Source organism: Procambarus clarkii, chromosome 13 (genome assembly GCF_040958095.1).
Source record: "Procambarus clarkii isolate CNS0578487 chromosome 13, FALCON_Pclarkii_2.0, whole genome shotgun sequence".
Taxonomy (NCBI): Eukaryota; Metazoa; Arthropoda; class Malacostraca; order Decapoda; family Cambaridae; genus Procambarus; species Procambarus clarkii.
Window position 1 is genome coordinate 29,756,179 of NC_091162.1, and position 17,500 is coordinate 29,773,678.

General features: G+C 47.4%; 1 protein-coding gene across 1 annotated transcript in view; it reads left to right on the forward strand.

Moving 5' to 3' along the window:
- Positions 1-17,500, forward strand: part of PIG-L (phosphatidylinositol glycan anchor biosynthesis class L) — a 208,595-nt gene that overhangs the window by 45,109 nt on the left and 145,986 nt on the right. The window contains 1 exon segment of the mRNA XM_069323835.1: positions 4,367-4,516. Within this exon segment, the coding sequence (XP_069179936.1) occupies positions 4,367-4,516 (150 nt within the window).

The following is a 17,500-nucleotide window of genomic DNA, read 5'->3' on the forward strand; positions in this document are numbered from 1 at the left end:
TTCTGTGTCCCTGCGAGTCCTTCAGTTCCGTCGTTCCGGAGGTTTTCGGCTTCCTGCATTTCTCTCCAGCTCAGCGGGCGGGCATTGCGGCTTACCTCCTGCACAACCTGGATTTTGCCTCTATTAGGGATCCGTCTTCCTTCAGGTTTGGGTCTTGGTCTCCATACTAGGTTTGTTATGAGGTTCCAGAGTCATCCTGGCTAGAGGACAGCCCTTTGTTTTCCCTGAATGCTTGGGACACCTGTCGTTCCTGCATGCTTGAGTGGCCTTATGTCGGCTGCTGCGTCGTCAGCTTCCTCTTTGGGTTTTTCAGGGTTCGGTGCCTTGGCGCCTACCCGAGCCCCTCACTCGATGTGTTCATGGACTCCTCGTCTCTTGGCTGGGGCTTTCTGACCAGTGCTCACCAGGCCGGCCAGGGGCGGTGGGGTCCCTCCTTCCGTCGAGCCTACAGCATAGTGTGAGAGTTCGTGGCGGTGTGGTTTGAGCCTCAGAGGGTTTGGGTCGCCCGTGGACTGACGATCCAGCTCCATTTGGACTGCCCCCAGTAGTTCATTGCCTGAACCGAGGGGGTTCCATGCGGTCCTTAGCTCTTTGGGCTTGGTCGCTTCTGGTGACTCGTCTGCAGAGTTCTCGGGGTTTGGCTCTTTTGGCGGTTGACGTCCTGGGAGTGTGCAACGGCCTGGTGGATGGCCTGTCCCGGTTCGTTCCCCTGTCCACGGAATGGACGGTCGATGCCGACTCATTCAGTTGGCTCTGCCAGACATCCAGGAGCCCAGAGGTGGACCTCTTTGCGTTGGCGTAGTCGAGGTGTCATCCGTTATATGTGGCGGCCTTCCCTGACCACGAGGCTGTCGGGATCAGCGCCTTTCGGCAGGACTGATCAAGGTGGGGGTTCCTGTAACTTTTCCTCCGGTTCAGCTGTTGCTCCAGGTCCTGGCTTACTTGGAGACTTACCAGGGGGGAGTTGTCCTCTTGGCCCCGTGGTGGCTGACCCAGCCGTGGTTTCAGGCGCTGCTTGCCCGGTGTCCGAACCCGAAGGTTTTTCCGTAGCCCCGCCTCTTTCAGAAGATCGGCCTGGTCCATTATGAGACTGGTTTGCTCTTCTCCTCGAGTCTTCACGTTTGGTATTTTTGACTCGAGTTTATCACCGTTTGTATGGTGATCAGGTGGCTTTGGTGATGGTGTCCCACCTGCGTGCTTCGTCTTGGTGGCAGTATGAGGTTTCCTGGCAGTCCTTTCGTTTCTTTTTGACTCTTCGTTGTTGTACTTCGCTTTCGGTTAGGGTGGTGTAGTACTTTCTCTCATGGATTGTTCCAGGACTACTGTATTATCTTATACTGAATACTATCGCCTTGTATCGTGTGGCGCTGGTGGAGCCGCTTCAGCCTGCTTTCGGTATTGATGTTATGTCTGCGCCATTTTGCAAGCTGTCTCGTGCTTTGTTTCACCTGTGGCCTGCTCATGCGCCTCCTGAGGCGTCCTGGGTCTTTGGACAGAGGGCTCTCCTATCTCTCTTCTCCTCGGTTTGTTGTGGCCCCTTCAGTTCAGGATTGTTTTTCGAAGGCTTTTCTCCTGTTGGCATTGGCCTCTGGGGATCGGGTCAGAAGCTTTATGCTCTCCTCCGGTGCAGGATTTTCTGCTCTTTCGGTCGTGGAGATAGGTTTGTTCGTCTGCAGCCGTCTCCTTCTTTTCTGCCGAAGAATGAGACTGCTGCTTTCTGGAGGGGTCTATGAGTTGTTGATGCTTGGTTGGTTAGCCCGTGGGTGCATCATGTTTTGTGTCCGGTTGCGGCCCTCTGCTGTTATTTGCGCTCCACAGCTATTATGTCTGAGAACGAGCTTTGGGTTGATCCAGTTTCCCTTCTTCCCTGTTCACAGGTATGGGTCCCTCAGATCGACCGCAGGGTTATTAAGTCTAGCCAGCCTGCGGGCTATCCTCATGCCCATGAAGTTTGTAAGTGCGCTGCTGTTGCTGCTGTTTTGGGGAACATGTCCTGGGCTGACATTCGGGCACAGTGTTTTGGTGGTCAAACAGGGTCCTGGCTGCACTGTACCTTGTGAACGTGCCTGGGCCTAGTCAGGCCTGTGACGCTTTGGGTCGGCGGCTGCAGCCTGTCTCGACTTTTCGAGTTGAGGTGTGGAACTCCAACCGTCTCCCAGGTAAGTCCCCTTCTTTTCTTAGTCTTTGCTGAAGTCGCTGCTGGGAGCCGTAGGGGCTTCCCCCAGAAAACCAATGTTAAATGTAATGAAACACCATTTTCTGGGTGAGTCCCAGAGGCTCCCCGGCAACCCTTTCCCCCCCTCCCCTTCAGTCGGCGGTTTTCGCGTATTTTTATATCCAGCCTCGGAACTGAAGGTGTGGATCGCTGATGTGGGGGTCTGGAGCTCCCCCTTTCCCCTCTTGGAGACGGGGGAGCTGTGCAGACATGCGGCGCCGCTCGTGTGATGCCATGCTTGTCTGCTCGTTTTCCCTGGACGGGAGTTCTGTGCACTTGTTTCATTATTTTCGTTGGTTTCACCGGAATAGGGGGTTGTTTTGAGGCGCTTACATTTCTGGGTGCCTGTCCCTGTCGATGGCAGATATAGAATGCTCCAAAATCACATGTGCAATTCTATAGGCCATTGTTCCTCGTGCCTCTCTGAGGGGCCCAGGTTTTGGCCGTGGTCCCTAGTAGGCTTAGAACTCCACCCACATCGACTGATGCCAAAAGTTAGGACTATCCCTATCAGCCTGGATAGCTCCAGGGAGTCTCCGGGAGTCACCCAGAAAATGGTGTTTTATTACATAAAATGCTGGTATTTTTAGGCTTCAAATGTCGACTTATATGCCGGCATATATATATGATAGTTACAAAAGTATTAGCTAAAGAGTTGGAATCAGTAGAGGAAGAGTAGAACCAACAGGCAGAGTAATGGTAGTAACATAAGTTTCCACCAGGGTCTAATAACATCGATTTGCACTCTAGAAAGCTGTTCACAACAGCCTTGGGTACATATGACTGACAACCTACCCATCACCAGGTATTTGGGAATTATCTTGACTGAAAAAGCATGTATCCTTGACCTGAAACACAAGGCAAAATTAAGTGATGCAACCACCAACAATGACAGACACACATGCAGTACAATTGCACCCTCCGTTAAAAAGCAGGGCTTGACTACTCAAAGAGACAAGCAACTGATGTACACAGCTAGTAACACCTGCTTCCCATCAACAGGCTTCACAGTTGGAAGCAAACACAGGCATTAAACCTGATGCCACTGAAAGAAGAAAGAGGGAAGACATGATTACCACATACAGAATTCTCAGGGGAATAGACAGGGCAGATAAAGATAGACTATTTAGCAGGGGTATTACATGAACAAAGGGACACAGATAGAAATTAAGTACCCAAATGAGCCACAGAGACATTAAGAATTTTTTTAAGTGTCAGAGTAGTTAATAAATGGAATGTACGAGGAAATAATGTGGTAGAGGCAGACCCCATATACAATTTTAAATGCAGATATCACTGAAGCCAGTAGTCCCTGGACTCTATACTCCAGTCAATTAAGAGTTGAGAGGCAGGACCAAATAGCTGTGGCTCATCCCCTGCAAATATAATTGGTGAATACAACTAGGCGAGTTCCTCACATTACTTGGAAGTGAGATGACTCGAGAGGAGTTAACGCGTAGAAGCGGAATCTTGAACCCTGCAGAGATCATTAGTGAGGCAAGGAAAATGTACGCCAGTCACCAGGGAAGATAACCCTTTGATCCCATAGCCTCAGTGTAATGTAAACACAGGGCATATGGAAGGCTGGTGCTGCAAGACATGTACACAAAGCATGAACCAGAACAAACGAAAAGCAATGGTGACAGTGAGCTTGTGAATGGGGTATCTGGTTGTTGAGGATACTGGGTCACCTGGGTCCCCATCTGCGGAGGGGCAAGGATATTACAACAAGCATTTCCCTGAGTAAGTGATTCTATTTCTAGTTTTCCTTAGGGTTATTAATTGCCTTCAAACTTGATGGATATTTATTTCTGGTGGGATTTTTTTTTGGTTCTGGGATGATCTCTTGATCCCAAGCTTCTGTAATCTTGAAGGAGAGCCAGATTTTGGTTCTGCCTCCTAGTTGATTTGAGTCAATCTGAGAGGCCTGGGTGTTTCCTAAGAAATTGGGAATGCCAGCACTGTAATGCAGGGGCACTGCTGATTTGTTTGGCCTCCAAAATAGTTACTGGCTGTATTTTTGAGGAATTATTGAATGGTATGTATTGTTCAGTATTGTGTATTAAAGAACATAAACTTAATATGAATCATTAACCCATTTAATACATTTTTGAAAACTAAACCTGTTTAATAAATTTTAATATTTCACAGAGAAAAGTTGTTTATGTGCAAAGTCGAGCAGGAGGCGAGTGCTAATAGTGACAGCCCATCCAGATGATGAGGTCATGTTCTTTGGACCAACCATTTTACACTTCACACACCAAGAAGGGGCACTTGTGTACCTGCTGTGTCTATCTACTGGTTAGTTTTGTCAAGCACAAAGATTTGTACACTTCTTTTAATAGACTATTTCTTGGGGAGCCCCATGGTAGCTCCCTGTGGCTATCTCACTTAGATTGCTCCAAACTACCACTCACATCAGTTGAATGAGTTCATTTGGCCTATTAGGGACCAGAGCCAACACCTGGCCCCTTCACCTGAGGCACACAGAGCAAAGGACATTCTGGCATTTCACCGGGAAAGCATCCAGAAAGTTAGCGAAGCTTTACAGACAGTAGCTAGGCTCCCAAGACTCAAAACCACATAAAAGCCAAATAACTCTCCAAACAAATCCAAATAAACAAAAACAAATACAGGAAACTAGCTAAAACCCTAAAGTATTGAATGCTTCCATCAGACAGCCTGGTGCTCAGAATAGTGTCCGCCCACATATCAGTTCATTCACTGATGCATAGCCTTGAGCAATGCTATAGATCTCCTCTGTTGCATCATCTTGCATCATGTCGATACCATTTTAATATTGCTTCACGTGCGTGTTTTTCTGCTCGGTTTTGTTGTGTAGACTTTGCTTTGGTGCTTCACAGTGTTTGTGCCCAGCAGTTACTTTCCTGGATGTTCATTATGAGTATTGCATTGACAGAGTTCATTCTCTGGTGTGTTTGGGGGTTTGCCATTTAGAAGCCAGGCCACTGGGGTGGAGTGCCTTATTATGGGTGTAACAGGGATCTTCCGATCTCTCTGTTTAGGCCTTTGAGGCATTCATAAGGTTGTGTGGGGTGCACTCTGGGCTTGTGCACATTGTCTATGCTGCATGCCAGTTCACAGGCACCATCTTGCAGCATAGGGAGTGGGGCTACTTGTGGTTCCTGTTTTCATTAGTGAGTGTCCCCAGTGCCTGGGAACACCTGACTTGCATATTACTGGCAAGCCCCAGCATTCTCCAGAGGATCTCTGCCAAGGTTAATTATGCATAAAAACGTCCCATCGAGCCTGCTCTCACCTTCGCGAGTTTGAAGGTTGTTCATCGCCTTTGCTGTTTTGCGACAATCATTCATTCTGCCTCTGCCATGCTGCCTGTTGAGTTGATGACTTTTATGACCCTGAATCCTATAGGGTTTATTCTCCACAGATTCTGATCCTGGAAAATGCTTTTCTTTCCCTGGCAATGGAAAAGAACTTTGTCTCTGCCCCAAAATTTTGATGGCAGGCTCCTAGGGCTAGGAAGTAGCCTGATTTTGGCCTTTGAATGCCCATGTAGTCTTCTTGGTATTCTGTTAACTCTGAGAAGGGGTTATATGCTAACAGGAGTTGGGTTCTTTTTCCGAACTGGTAAAATCTTTATTTGACAGCGGCTCCCTCCAGGGCACATTTCTGTGTGCTTTTCGGTCCTGTGGATGTGTCTTTCCAGTAGTTTCCCTCTTCATGAGTCTTCCCTTTGGTTGCCCTGAAGATATTTTGTCTTGCGAAGTTTGGACCTCATTGTTCTGATGAACCCAACTTCCTTTAAATTCGAGGCAGTGTCACCATTTTGACTTTGTTATGAGGTACTGGGTTCATCCTGGCTGGTTAACAACCCTCTTTCTTTTCCTTAGGAGTTTGGTTCATTATGTCATGCCTGTATACTTGAATGGCATGAAATGTCGAACGTTTATGAGGTGTTCTTGGGGGACCCTCCTTATTTCCTGCTTGAAGACTGCTTGTTTGCTCCTGCTTTTGCCATGGATGTGGGTAAGTGGTAGCTTCACATTCAGCTGCCAGGACTGTTCATGAAAGATCACAGGGCTTGTGTGTACTTGGCGACCATTCTGCATTTTTGGATTCTTGTTAAGCTTTTTACTTAACTGCTGTGTGAGGACATGGACTCACTTGGCATGATTCCAGGTGTGGAAGCTTTGTCGTCTGCGGGGGCTGGTGGCCTTCCCTAACATGCTTGCACCCATCGTTTGGGAGGCCCTCCTTGCTCATTGTTTAGATTTGGCTTGGTTCTTAGCTCTTTTGGCTGCTTTTCCCCTTTTTGCCTCTCGTCTTTCCTAAGGACATTATTGTTCAGTTTCTTTCAATGGCGGGTACTTCTTGCTGTCCGATTTCCCATCTTTTGGCAACATCGGGGTTCTGTTCCACGTTTTTTCGAGGCAGTCTGATAGGGCTGGGGCCACACCTGCTGTTGGTCGTGGTAGGCCCTCGGGGGTGTCAGATTCTTGGGCTGTTGCATTTCCTGCAGTGTGTGTTCTGCTCATCAGCACCGATCTTTTGCAGCGTGGAAGGATGGGGCATCTTGTTGTTCGCATCGGCCTTTTTGTGATTTGACGTTTTGGGAGGTTTTCTTGCCCGCTTTGCCAGCTCCTGGTCCCATGATTTGTGTGCATTTTGGGTTGTTTTCCTCAGCCCATGGTGGAGTTGGTTGGCTCTGCCCCCCTTTTCTGTTGGGAGCCCCGTTGGCTCCCTGAAACTATCAAACTGACATGTGCCATATTATTTGGTGCCACCAGTCCCTGGAGTTCAAGTGCCTACTGGAGACCAGTGCCAGAACATAGTCCCCTCAGAGAGGCACAGGAAGTAATGGCCAGTATGAACACTCTACATTTAGAGTTTGTCATGTCTGCTATCGACCGGGGATACCACCAGAAAGGTAGGTGAAACAATACAAACCTCAAACTGGTTAAAATTTCAACTTACGTCCGAACGGAGTCAAAGAGTTCCACGGAAAGAAAACAATGAAACAAGCAAATCATCATCCCACTAGCGCCCATGCTTGTTAGCAATCCCCCCCCCCCCCTGACGGGGGAGGGGGAGCCCGCTCAGGCGTGCTGGCCGCACCACCCCCAGTTCGTTGACTGATTTGCCAGTATCCAGAAGTCCTCTCTGGCCTCGCATTAATTTCTGGCTTTGGCGTTTGTGGCTTTGCCATCTGTGTTGTGTGATGGTGACCAGGTGTTCCGTAAGTATACTGGGCTTCATGCACCTAGTTCTCTCTTCAATAGGTGACCAGTAAGTACTTCCCTTGCATGTCAAAGTTCTCTTCCCTGGAATGTTCGGGTCTCCCTCCTGTTTGGGTGCTCATCGCTTGGTGTTGTTTTCGCCACACCAGTTTCAACTGGGGGGTGGGTGGGGGGTCTTGGCCTTCCTGTCTTGCCCCGGGTAGAGGGGGAGGTTTTTGTTGGGTGGGGCACATGCGGCCCCATGCAGCTTGTATCAACAGCAGCTGAAGATTCTATCTGGGGACTGGTTGGTTCGTGTGTATGTTGCTTCGGGGCCCCCTTTTGTTTTCTTTGTTTTGGGCATATACTCGCTTCCTTGGCAGAGGTGGTCTGCCTAGCTTCCCATTAGGTTTGCCTAGGTTGTGTTGGTGGTTCTGCTCTGTTGCCCTGAGGTTTTACTTCGACCACATATTGCTAGATTGCCTGCAACAGACAGGGGTTACCAGCTTAGCTTGCCCCAGTGCCTGTGCTTCCTGTAGGGCTAACATACTTTACGGGCCCCTGGAAAACCCTGTTGGGCTCGGGGGTACCATGGATGTGTCTTCTAAGCCGTCTTGCCTTGTGCAATGCCAAGGGGTGTTCGCTTTCCTTGCCTTGTGGGGATGATCATCCATCCTGCCTCTGTCAAGTTGCCTGTTGGGTCGGAGACACCTATGACTCTGAGTCTTGCGGAACATGTTCCCTGTTTGTTATTCAATTTATCCATTCCTCGTCTGAGAATTTTAGGGGTCAGGCAGCAGCTTTGTTGCATGCTAGATTTTCTGTGTTGCAACAGGCCAGGTTGGTTAGCCAGTTGGAAGCCCTAGAGCTGCTCTGTTTGGGTTTATGGGACCAGGATTTAGGGGCGTTGGTTACTTCAATCTAGGTTCAGTCTGCATCCTTGCTTCCTTCCCAGGTGGGTGTTGTTCGCCCTGCTCCTCATTTCCCTGCTTCCAGCTCCCGAACGTCTGCGGGTTTCAAGGCTATGGCGGGGTTTCAAGGCTGGGGCGGGGTTTCGCTTGGGATGAGGCTCGGGTGGCTTCAGGCTGTCCGATTTCCCCACTAAAGCTTCGGAGTCGGCCCAGCAGGCTCCTCTTTGAAGCTTTTCCCCATGAATTTCTGCCTTTTCCCCTCCCTCCCTCCGGTCGGCGGTTTTTTATCATTCTGTGAACTTGGGTGGTGGGCAGCCGGTTTGCCTGGATGGGCTCCATCTCCCATTTTCTGGACGAGGGGGAGGTACTAATGAGCAGACATATTAGTTTGATGACTATTTGCTTGTTTGTTTGTTTTCATATGATGGAAGTTATTTGGCTCTGTTCGGACGTTGGTTGCAATTTTTATCAGTTGGAGATTTGTATTGTTTGGCCTATCTTTCTGGGTGCCCTGTAAAGTGCTCATTATTTCCATTGCTCCCTGCACCACTCTTGAATGGACCAGGTTCTGGCTCTTGTCTCTGGTAGGCATAAAGAACTCCCGTGACTGATGACCCCCAAACTAAGATTGCATATGTCAGTTTGGATGGCTTCAGGGAACCTCCGGGGCTCACCCAGAAAGTGTAATACACCTTGTGTGTGTGTGTGTGTGTGTGTGTGTGTGTGTGTGTAATTACTTAAGTGTAATTACCTAAGTGTAGTTACAGGATGAGAGCTACGCTCGTGGTGTCCCGTCTTTCCAGCACTCTTTGTCATATAACGCTTTGAAACTACTGACGGTCTTGGCCTCCACCACCTTCTCACTTAACTTGTTCCAACCGTCTACCACTCTATTTGCGAAGGTGAATTTTCTTATATTTCTTCGGCATCTGTGTTTAGTTAGTTTAAATCTATGACCTCTTGTTCTTGAAGTTCCAGGTCTCAGGAAATCTTCCCTGTCGATTTTATCAATTCCTGTTACTATTTTGTACGTAGTGATCATATCACCTCTTTTTCTTCTGTCTTCTAGTTTTGGCATGTTTAATGCTTCTAACCTCTCCTCGTAGCTCTTGCCCTTCAGTTCTAGGAGCCACTTAGTAGCATGTCTTTGCACCTTTTCCAGTTTGTTGATGTGCTTCTTAAGATACGGGCACCATACAACAGCTGCATATTCTAGCTTTGGCCTAACAAAAGTCATGAACAATTTCTTTAGTATATCGCCATCCATGTATTTAAAAGCAATTCTGAAGTTAGAAAGCATAGCATAGGCTCCTTGCACAATATTCTTTATGTGGTCCTCAGGTGATAGTTTTCTATCTAGAACCACCCCTAGATCTCTTTCTTTATCAGAATTCTTTAAAGATTTCTCACATAATATATAGGTTGTGTGGGGTCTATGTTCTCCTATTCCACATTCCATAACATGGCATTTATTAACATTAAATTCCATTTGCCAAGTGGTGCTCCATATACTTATTTTGTCCAGGTCTTCTTGAAGGGCATGACAATCATCTAAATTTCTTATCCTTCCTATTATCTTAGCATCATCAGCAAACATGTTCATGTAATTCTGTATACCAACTGGTAGATCATTTATGTAGACAATAAACATCACTGGTGCAAGAACTGAACCCTGTGGTACTCCACTTGTGACATTTCTCCATTCTGATACATTGCCTCTGATTACTGCCCTTATTTTTCTATCAGTCAGAAAATTTTTCATCCATGTTAGAAGCTTACCTGTCACCCCTCCAATATTTTCCAGTTTCCAGAACAACCTCTTATGTGGAACTCTGTCGAAAGCCTTTTTTAGGTCCAGATAGATGCAGTCAACCCAACCATCTCTTTCCTGTAATATCTCTGTGGCTTGATCATAGAAACTGAGTAAATTCGATACACAGGATCTTCCAGATCGAAAACCATACTGTCTGTCTGATATTATATAATTTCTCTCCAGGTGTTCTACCCATTTAGTTTTCATTAGTTTTCCAATACTTTCACTATTACACTTGTCAATGATACAGGTCTATAATTGAGGGGGTCTTTCCTGCTGCCACTTTTGTAGATTGGAACTATGTTAGCCTGTTTCCACACGTCTGCTACGATTCCTGTACACAGGGATGCCTGAAAGATCAGGTGAGGTGGAAAGCTGAGCTCAGATGCACATTCTCTCAGAACCCATGGTGAAATGCCATCTGGGCCAGCTGCTTTGTTCTTACTGAGCTCCTTTAGCATATTTTCCACTTCATCTCTAGACACCTCTATCCGCTCTATGTTGTTCTCTGGAATTCTTATTGTGTCTGGTTCTCTGAAGATTTCATTTTGTACAAACACACTTTGGAACTTTTCATTTAATGTTTCACACATTTCCTTTTCATTTTCCATGAATCTGTTTCCCATTTTCAACCTCTGGATATTATCCTTTACCTGCAATTTGTTGTTTATGAATTTGTAGAAAAGGCCCGGTTCTGTTTTACATTTGTCTGCAATCCCTTTTTCAAAATTTCTTTCTGCCTCTCTCCTTACTGCCGTATAGTTGTTTCTCGCATCTTTGTATCGCTGGTATGTTTGGGGGTTTGGCCTCTTCCTATACTGATTCCAATTTTGTGTCTTTTGGTCTCTTGCCCTCTCACAATTTCTGTCGAACCAATCCTGTTTTCTGGCCCTGCATCTCTGTTTTGGTATGAATGTTTGTGTGCCTTCCTCGTATATTTGTAAAAATTTGGCATACATTTCATTTACATTCTCTGCCTAGCAACAATTCTGTCCAATTACACTCATTAAAAAAATTTCAAAGTTCCCCATAGTTGCTTCTCCTTAAATCGAGTTTATCAACTGTTTCAATGTCCCCATTTTCTTCTAGATGATATCTTAAAGTATAATCAATGTCTAACAGGACGTGATCACTCTTTCCCAAGGGAGGAAGGTACTGGATGTCAAATATCTCTTCTTCTTTCCTGGTGAATACTAGATCCAGTACTGACGGTACATCTCCTTCCCTCATTCTTGTGGCCTGCTTTATGTGTTGATACAAGAATGTCTCCAGAATGAGGTTCACAAATCTGCATGTCCAAAAGTCCTCCGTTCTTGCTTCATAGGCCTCCCAGTCTATTGCTTTAAAGTTGAAGTCCCCCAGTATCAACAGTCGTGATTTATCTTTATCTGCTTGTACAATAATATCTCTCATGACCATTATGAGGCCCTCTCGTTTGTCATCCAATTCTTCCTTTGTCCATGTGTTGCTTGCTGGTGGGCTGTAGGCATTTACAATTATCAGCTTATCATCCTGATTCCAGACCTGCAATGCCATTATGTCAATATCTCGTGGGTTTTCAAATATTAACTCTTTTACCTTCAGGTGTTTTTTCACCAATACAGCCACTCCTCCCTTCCTAGTTTTCCTGTCACGTCTCCAAACTGAATAGCCTCTTGGGAATATGACTTCATTTATTATATTTCCTTCAAGTTTCGTCTCTGATAATGCAACAATATCTGGGACCCTAAGCTGGATTATATCTTGCAACTCCAAAGTTTTTGACCTCACTCCATCTATGTTGGTATATACAATTTTCAGGAACATGTTCCCTTTTCTTTTGCTCTTTACTCCCCTTTCCACTATTGATCTTGTTGCTTTGTTTTTATGTACCATTTCACAAGCTTTCCAGTCCCTGTCACTTTGTAAAAAAAAGAATTTCTGTCTTCTTCATTTCTATCCCCATTTAGACATTTTGCCTCAATTAGGTTAATTTTCAGCTTTTCTCTGTCTTCCTTGGAGAGGTCATTGTCTTATTGACCAAAGTTTGCCAACCTCATCACTCTGCAGTTTCCTGGCATTTCTTAGCACTTCCATCATGTTTTTCACTCCATTAAACGTCACCCTTAAGGGGCGGTTCTTTTCTTTCTCATATTTTCCTATTCTTCTAAAATCACTGACATTTTCCTTTGAGCCTTCTCCTAAACCTACTATTTTCTCTATGATTTTCATCTCTTCTGCCACTCAGTCCACCCTAGATGAAATTTCCTTTTCTAAACATCCAAAAATGATTATGGACTTAGTTCTATCTGCAGTGTTTTGTACTAGTTTACTGTTGGTAACCAGTTCTTTCCTAATTGTGCGTGTGTGTGTGTGTAATTACCTAAGTGTAATTACCTAAGTGTAGTTACAGGATGAGAGCTACGCTCGTGGTGTCCCGTCTTCCCAGCACTCTTTGTCATATAACACTTTGAAACTACTGACGGTCTTGGCCTCCACCACCTTCTCACTTAACTTGTTCCAACCGTCTACCACTCTATTTGCGAAGGTGAATTTTCTTATATTTCTTCGGCATCTGTGTTTAGCTAGTTTAAATCTATGACCTCTTGTTCTTGAAGTGCCAGGTCTCAGGAAATCTTCCCAGTCGATTTTATCAATTCCTGTTACTATTTTGTACGTAGTGATCATATCACCTCTTTTTCTTCTGTCTTCTAGTTTTGGCATGTTTAATGCTTCTAACCTCTCCTCGTAGCTCTTGCCCTTCAGTTCTGGGAGCCACTTAGTAGGCCAGGAGGCCTGGTCGACGACCGGGCCGCGGGGACACTAAGCCCCGGAAGCACCTCAAGGTAGTAGCATGTCTTTGCACCTTTTCCAGTTTGTTGATGTGCTTCTTAAGATATGGGCACCACACAACAGCTGCATATTCTAGCTTTGGCCTAACAAAAGTCATGAACAATTTCTTTAGTATATCACCATCCATGTATTTAAATGCAATTCTGAAGTTAGAAAGCATAGCATAGGCTCTTTGCACAATATTCTTTATGTGGTCCTCAGGTGATAGTTTTCTATCTAGAACCACCCCTAGATCTCTTTCTTTATCAGAATTCTTTAAAGATTTCTCACATAATAAATAGGTTGTGTGGGGTCTATATTCTCCTATTCCACATTTCATAACATGACATTTATTAACATTAAATTCCATTTGCCAAGTGGTGCTCCATATACTTATTTTGTCCAGGTCTTCTTGAAGGGTATGACAATCATCTACATTTCTTATCCTTCCTATTATCTTAGCATCATCAGCAAACATGTTCATATAATTCTGTATACCAACTGGTAGATCATTTATGTAGACAATAACATCACTAGTGCAAGAACTGAACCCTGTGGTACTCCAATTGTGACATTTCTCCATTCTGATACATTGCCTCTGATTACTGCCCTCATTTTTCTATGTCAGAAAATTTTTCATCCATGATAGAAGCTTACCTGTCACCCCTCCAATATTTTCCAGTTTCCAGAACAACCTCTTATGTGGAACTCTGTCGAAAGCCTTTTTTAGGTCCAGATAGATGCAGTCAACCCAACCATCTCTTTCCTGTAATATCTCTGTGGCTCGATCATAGAAACCGAGTAAATTCGATACACAGGATCTTCCAGATCGAAAACCATACTGTCTGTCTGATATTATATTATTTCTCTCTAGGTGTTCTACCCATTTAGTTTTGATTAGTTTTTCCAATACTTTCACTATTACACTTGTCAATGATACTGGTTTATAATTGAGGGGGTCTTCCCTGCTGCCACTTTTGTAGATTGGAACTATGTTAGCCTTTTTCCACACGTCTGCTACGATTCCTGTACACAGGGATGCCTGAAAGATCAGGTGAAGTGGAATGCTGAGCTCAGATGCACATTCTCTCAGAACCCATGGTGAAACTATATCTGGGCCAGCTGCTTTGTTCTTACCGAGCTCCTTTAGCATATTTTCCACTTCATCTCTAGACACCTCTATCCGCTCTATGTTGTTCTCTGGAATTCTTATTGTGTCTGGTTCTCTGAAGATTTCATTTTGTAGAAACACACTTTGGAACTTTTCATTTAATGTTTCACACATTTCCTTTTCATTTTCCGTGAATCTGTTTCCCATTTTCAACCTCTGGATATTATCCTTTACCTGCAATTTGTTGTTTATGAATTTGTAGAATAGGCCCAGTTCTGTTTTACATGTATCCGCTATCCCTTTTTCAAAATTTCTTTCTGCCAAATGCATTATCATATGATATACTGTACCTATATATTATTACTCTACAAACAAATACTGTTACATTTGTTATTTACCTTATTGTTGGAGTTAAGTCCATCTTGAAGTCTCATGGAGTTGTGAATGCTGTACAGTAAATACATACTGCAGTGTATTATGCCGTTACCACTGTGTTGAGTAGTTCTGTTGTATGTTGAGTACTACAATAAAGTTTATGAAAACTATTGTACACTAAAATTACTGCAACTTTAGTTTTAATACTATATTTTGATTTGTCAAGAGGCTGGAGTGTTCATTCCGCAACTTTGTTGGATATATCGGCACAATGAAGGAACATCCGTGCACCATGTCGGCTCCAAATGCACTTATTGTGTCAGTGATGGCTGACTGGTGGGTGGATGGGCAGGCAGGGAGGGAGGGAGGCAGGCAGGCAGGCAGGCAGGCAGGCAGGCAGGAGGGAGGGAGGGAGGGAGGGAGGGAGGGAGGGAGGCAGGCAGGCAGGGAGGGAGGGGAGGCAGGCAGAGCTTGGGAGGGAGATAGGCAGGAAGGGAGGCGGGCAGGCAGAGCTTGTGAGGGAGAGGCATGGAGGGAGGCAGGCACGGAGGGAGACAGGCACGGAGGGAGACAGGCATGGAGGGAGGTAGGCAGAGCTTGGGAGGGAGGCAGGGAAGGAGAGGATGGAGATGGATTGATGGAATGATGGAGGGAGGGAAGGATGGATGATTTGAGGGTGTGTGTGTGTATGGGCTGTAGGGGTGGGGGGGGGGAGGTGTGTCGTTGGTGGTGAAGGGACCGACTCGGCTGATAACCCTAACTCTGACCCAGTTAACTTTTTCTTAACTTGATTTGTTTCTTCAATTCTGGATGGATGGAGGGAGAAAGGGGATGGATGGAGAGAGGGAGGGAGGGATGGATGGAGAGAGGGAGGGAGGGAAGGATGGATGGAGAGAGGGAGGGATGGAGAGAGAGAGGGGGGGATGGATAGAGGGAGGCAGGGGGGGATGGAGAGAGAGCGAGAGAGGGAGGGATGGAGAGAGAGGGAGGAAGGGAGGGAAGGAGGGAGGGAAGAAGGGAGGGATGGAGAGAGGGAGGGAGGGAGGGCTGGAGAGAGGGAGGGAGGGCTGGAGAGAGGGAGGGAAGGCTGGAGAGAGGGAGGGAGGGGGAATGGAGAGAGGGAGGGATGGAGAGAGCGAGGGAGGGAGGGAGGGATGGAGAGAGGGAGGGATGGAGAGAGGGAGGAAGGGAGGGAAGGATGGAGAGTGGGAGGGAGGGATGGAGAGAGGGAGGGAGGGCTGGAAAGAGGGAGGGAAGGATGGAGAGAGGGAGGAAGGGAGGGAGGGATGGAGAGAGGGAGGGAGGGAGAGAGGGAGGGAGGGCTGGAGAGAGGGAGGGCTGGAGAGAGGGCTGGAAAGAGGGAGGGAAGGATGGAGAGAGGGAGGGAGGGATGGAGGGAGGGAGGGAGGGATGGAGAGAGGGAAGGATGGAGAGAGGGAAGGAGAGATGGATGGAGGGAGGGAGGGATGGAGAGAGGGAAGGAGAGATGGATGGAGAAAGGGTGGGAGGGATGGAGAGAGGGATGGAGAGAGGGAGGGATGGAGAGAGGGAAGGAGAGATGGATGGAGAAAGGGTGGGAGGGATGGAGAGAGGGATGGAGAGAGGGAGGGATGGAGAGAGGGAGGGAGGTATGGAGAGAGGGAGGGAGGGATGGAGGGAGGGAGAGAGAGAGAGGGAGGGAGGGAGGGAGGGAGGGAGGGAGGGAGGGAGGGAGGGAGGGAGGGAGGGGGAGAGAGAGAGAGGGAGGGAGGGAGGGGGAGAGAGAGAGAGGGAGGGAGGGAGGGGGAGAGAGAGAGAGAGAGGGAGGGAGGTATGGAGAGAGGGAGGGAGGTATGGAGAGAGGGAGGGAGGTATGGAGAGAGGGAGGGAGGGATGGAGGGAGGTATGGAGAGAGGGAGGGAGGGAGAGAGAGAGGGAGGTATGGAGGGAGGGAGGGAGGGAGGGAGGGAGGAGGGAGGGAGGGAGAGAGAGAGAGAGAGAGAGGAAGGTATGGAGGGAGGGAGGGAGAGAGAGAGAGAGAGAGAGGAAGGTATGGAGGGAGGGAGGGAGGGAGGGAGAGAGAGAGAGAGAGAGAGGAAGGTATGGAGGGAGGGAGAGAGAGAGAGAGAGGAAGGTATGGAGGGAGGGAGAGAGAGAGAGAGAGGAAGGTATGGAGGGAGGGAGAGAGAGAGAGAGAGGAAGGTATGGAGGGAGGGAGAGAGAGAGAGAGAGGAAGGTATGGAGGGAGGGAGAGAGAGAGAGAGAGGAAGGTATGGAGAGAGGGAGAGAGAGAGAGAGAGGAAGGTATGGAGGGAGGGAGAGAGAGAGAGAGAGAGGAAGGTATGGAGGGAGGGAGAGAGAGAGAGAGAGGAAGGTATGGAGGGAGGGAGAGAGAGAGAGAGAGGAAGGTATGGAGGGAGGGAGAGAGAGAGAGAAGGAAGGTATGGAGGGAGGGAGAGAGAGAGAGAGAGGAAGGTATGGAGGGAGGGAGAGAGAGAGAGAGAGGAAGGTATGGAGGGAGGGAGAGAGAGAGAAGAGGAAGGTATGGAGGGAGGGAGAGAGAGAGAGAGAGGAAGGTATGGAGGGAGGGAGAGAGAGAGAGAGAGGAAGGTATGGAGGGAGGGAGAGAGAGAGAGAGAGGAAGGTATGGAGGGAGGGAGAGAGAGAGAGAGAGGAAGGTAGGAGGGAGGGAGAGAGAGAGAGAGAGGAAGGTATGGAGGGAGGGAGAGAGAGAGAGAGAGGAAGGTATGGAGGGGGGAGAGAGAGAGAGAGAGAGGAAGGTATGGAGGGAGGGAGAGAGAGAGAGAGAGGAAGGTATGGAGGGAGGGAGAGAGAGAGAGAGAGGAAGGTATGGAGGGAGGGAGAGAGAGAGAGAGAGGAAGGTATGGAGGGAGGGAGAGAGAGAGAGAGAGGAAGGTATGGAGGGAGGGAGAGAGAGAGAGAGAGGAAGGTATGGAGGGAGGGAGAGAGAGAGAGAGAGGAAGGTATGGAGGGAGGGAGAGAGAGAGAGAGAGGAAGGTATGGAGGGAGGGAGAGAGAGAGAGAGAGGAAGGTATGGAGGGAGGGAGAGAGAGAGAGAGAGGAAGG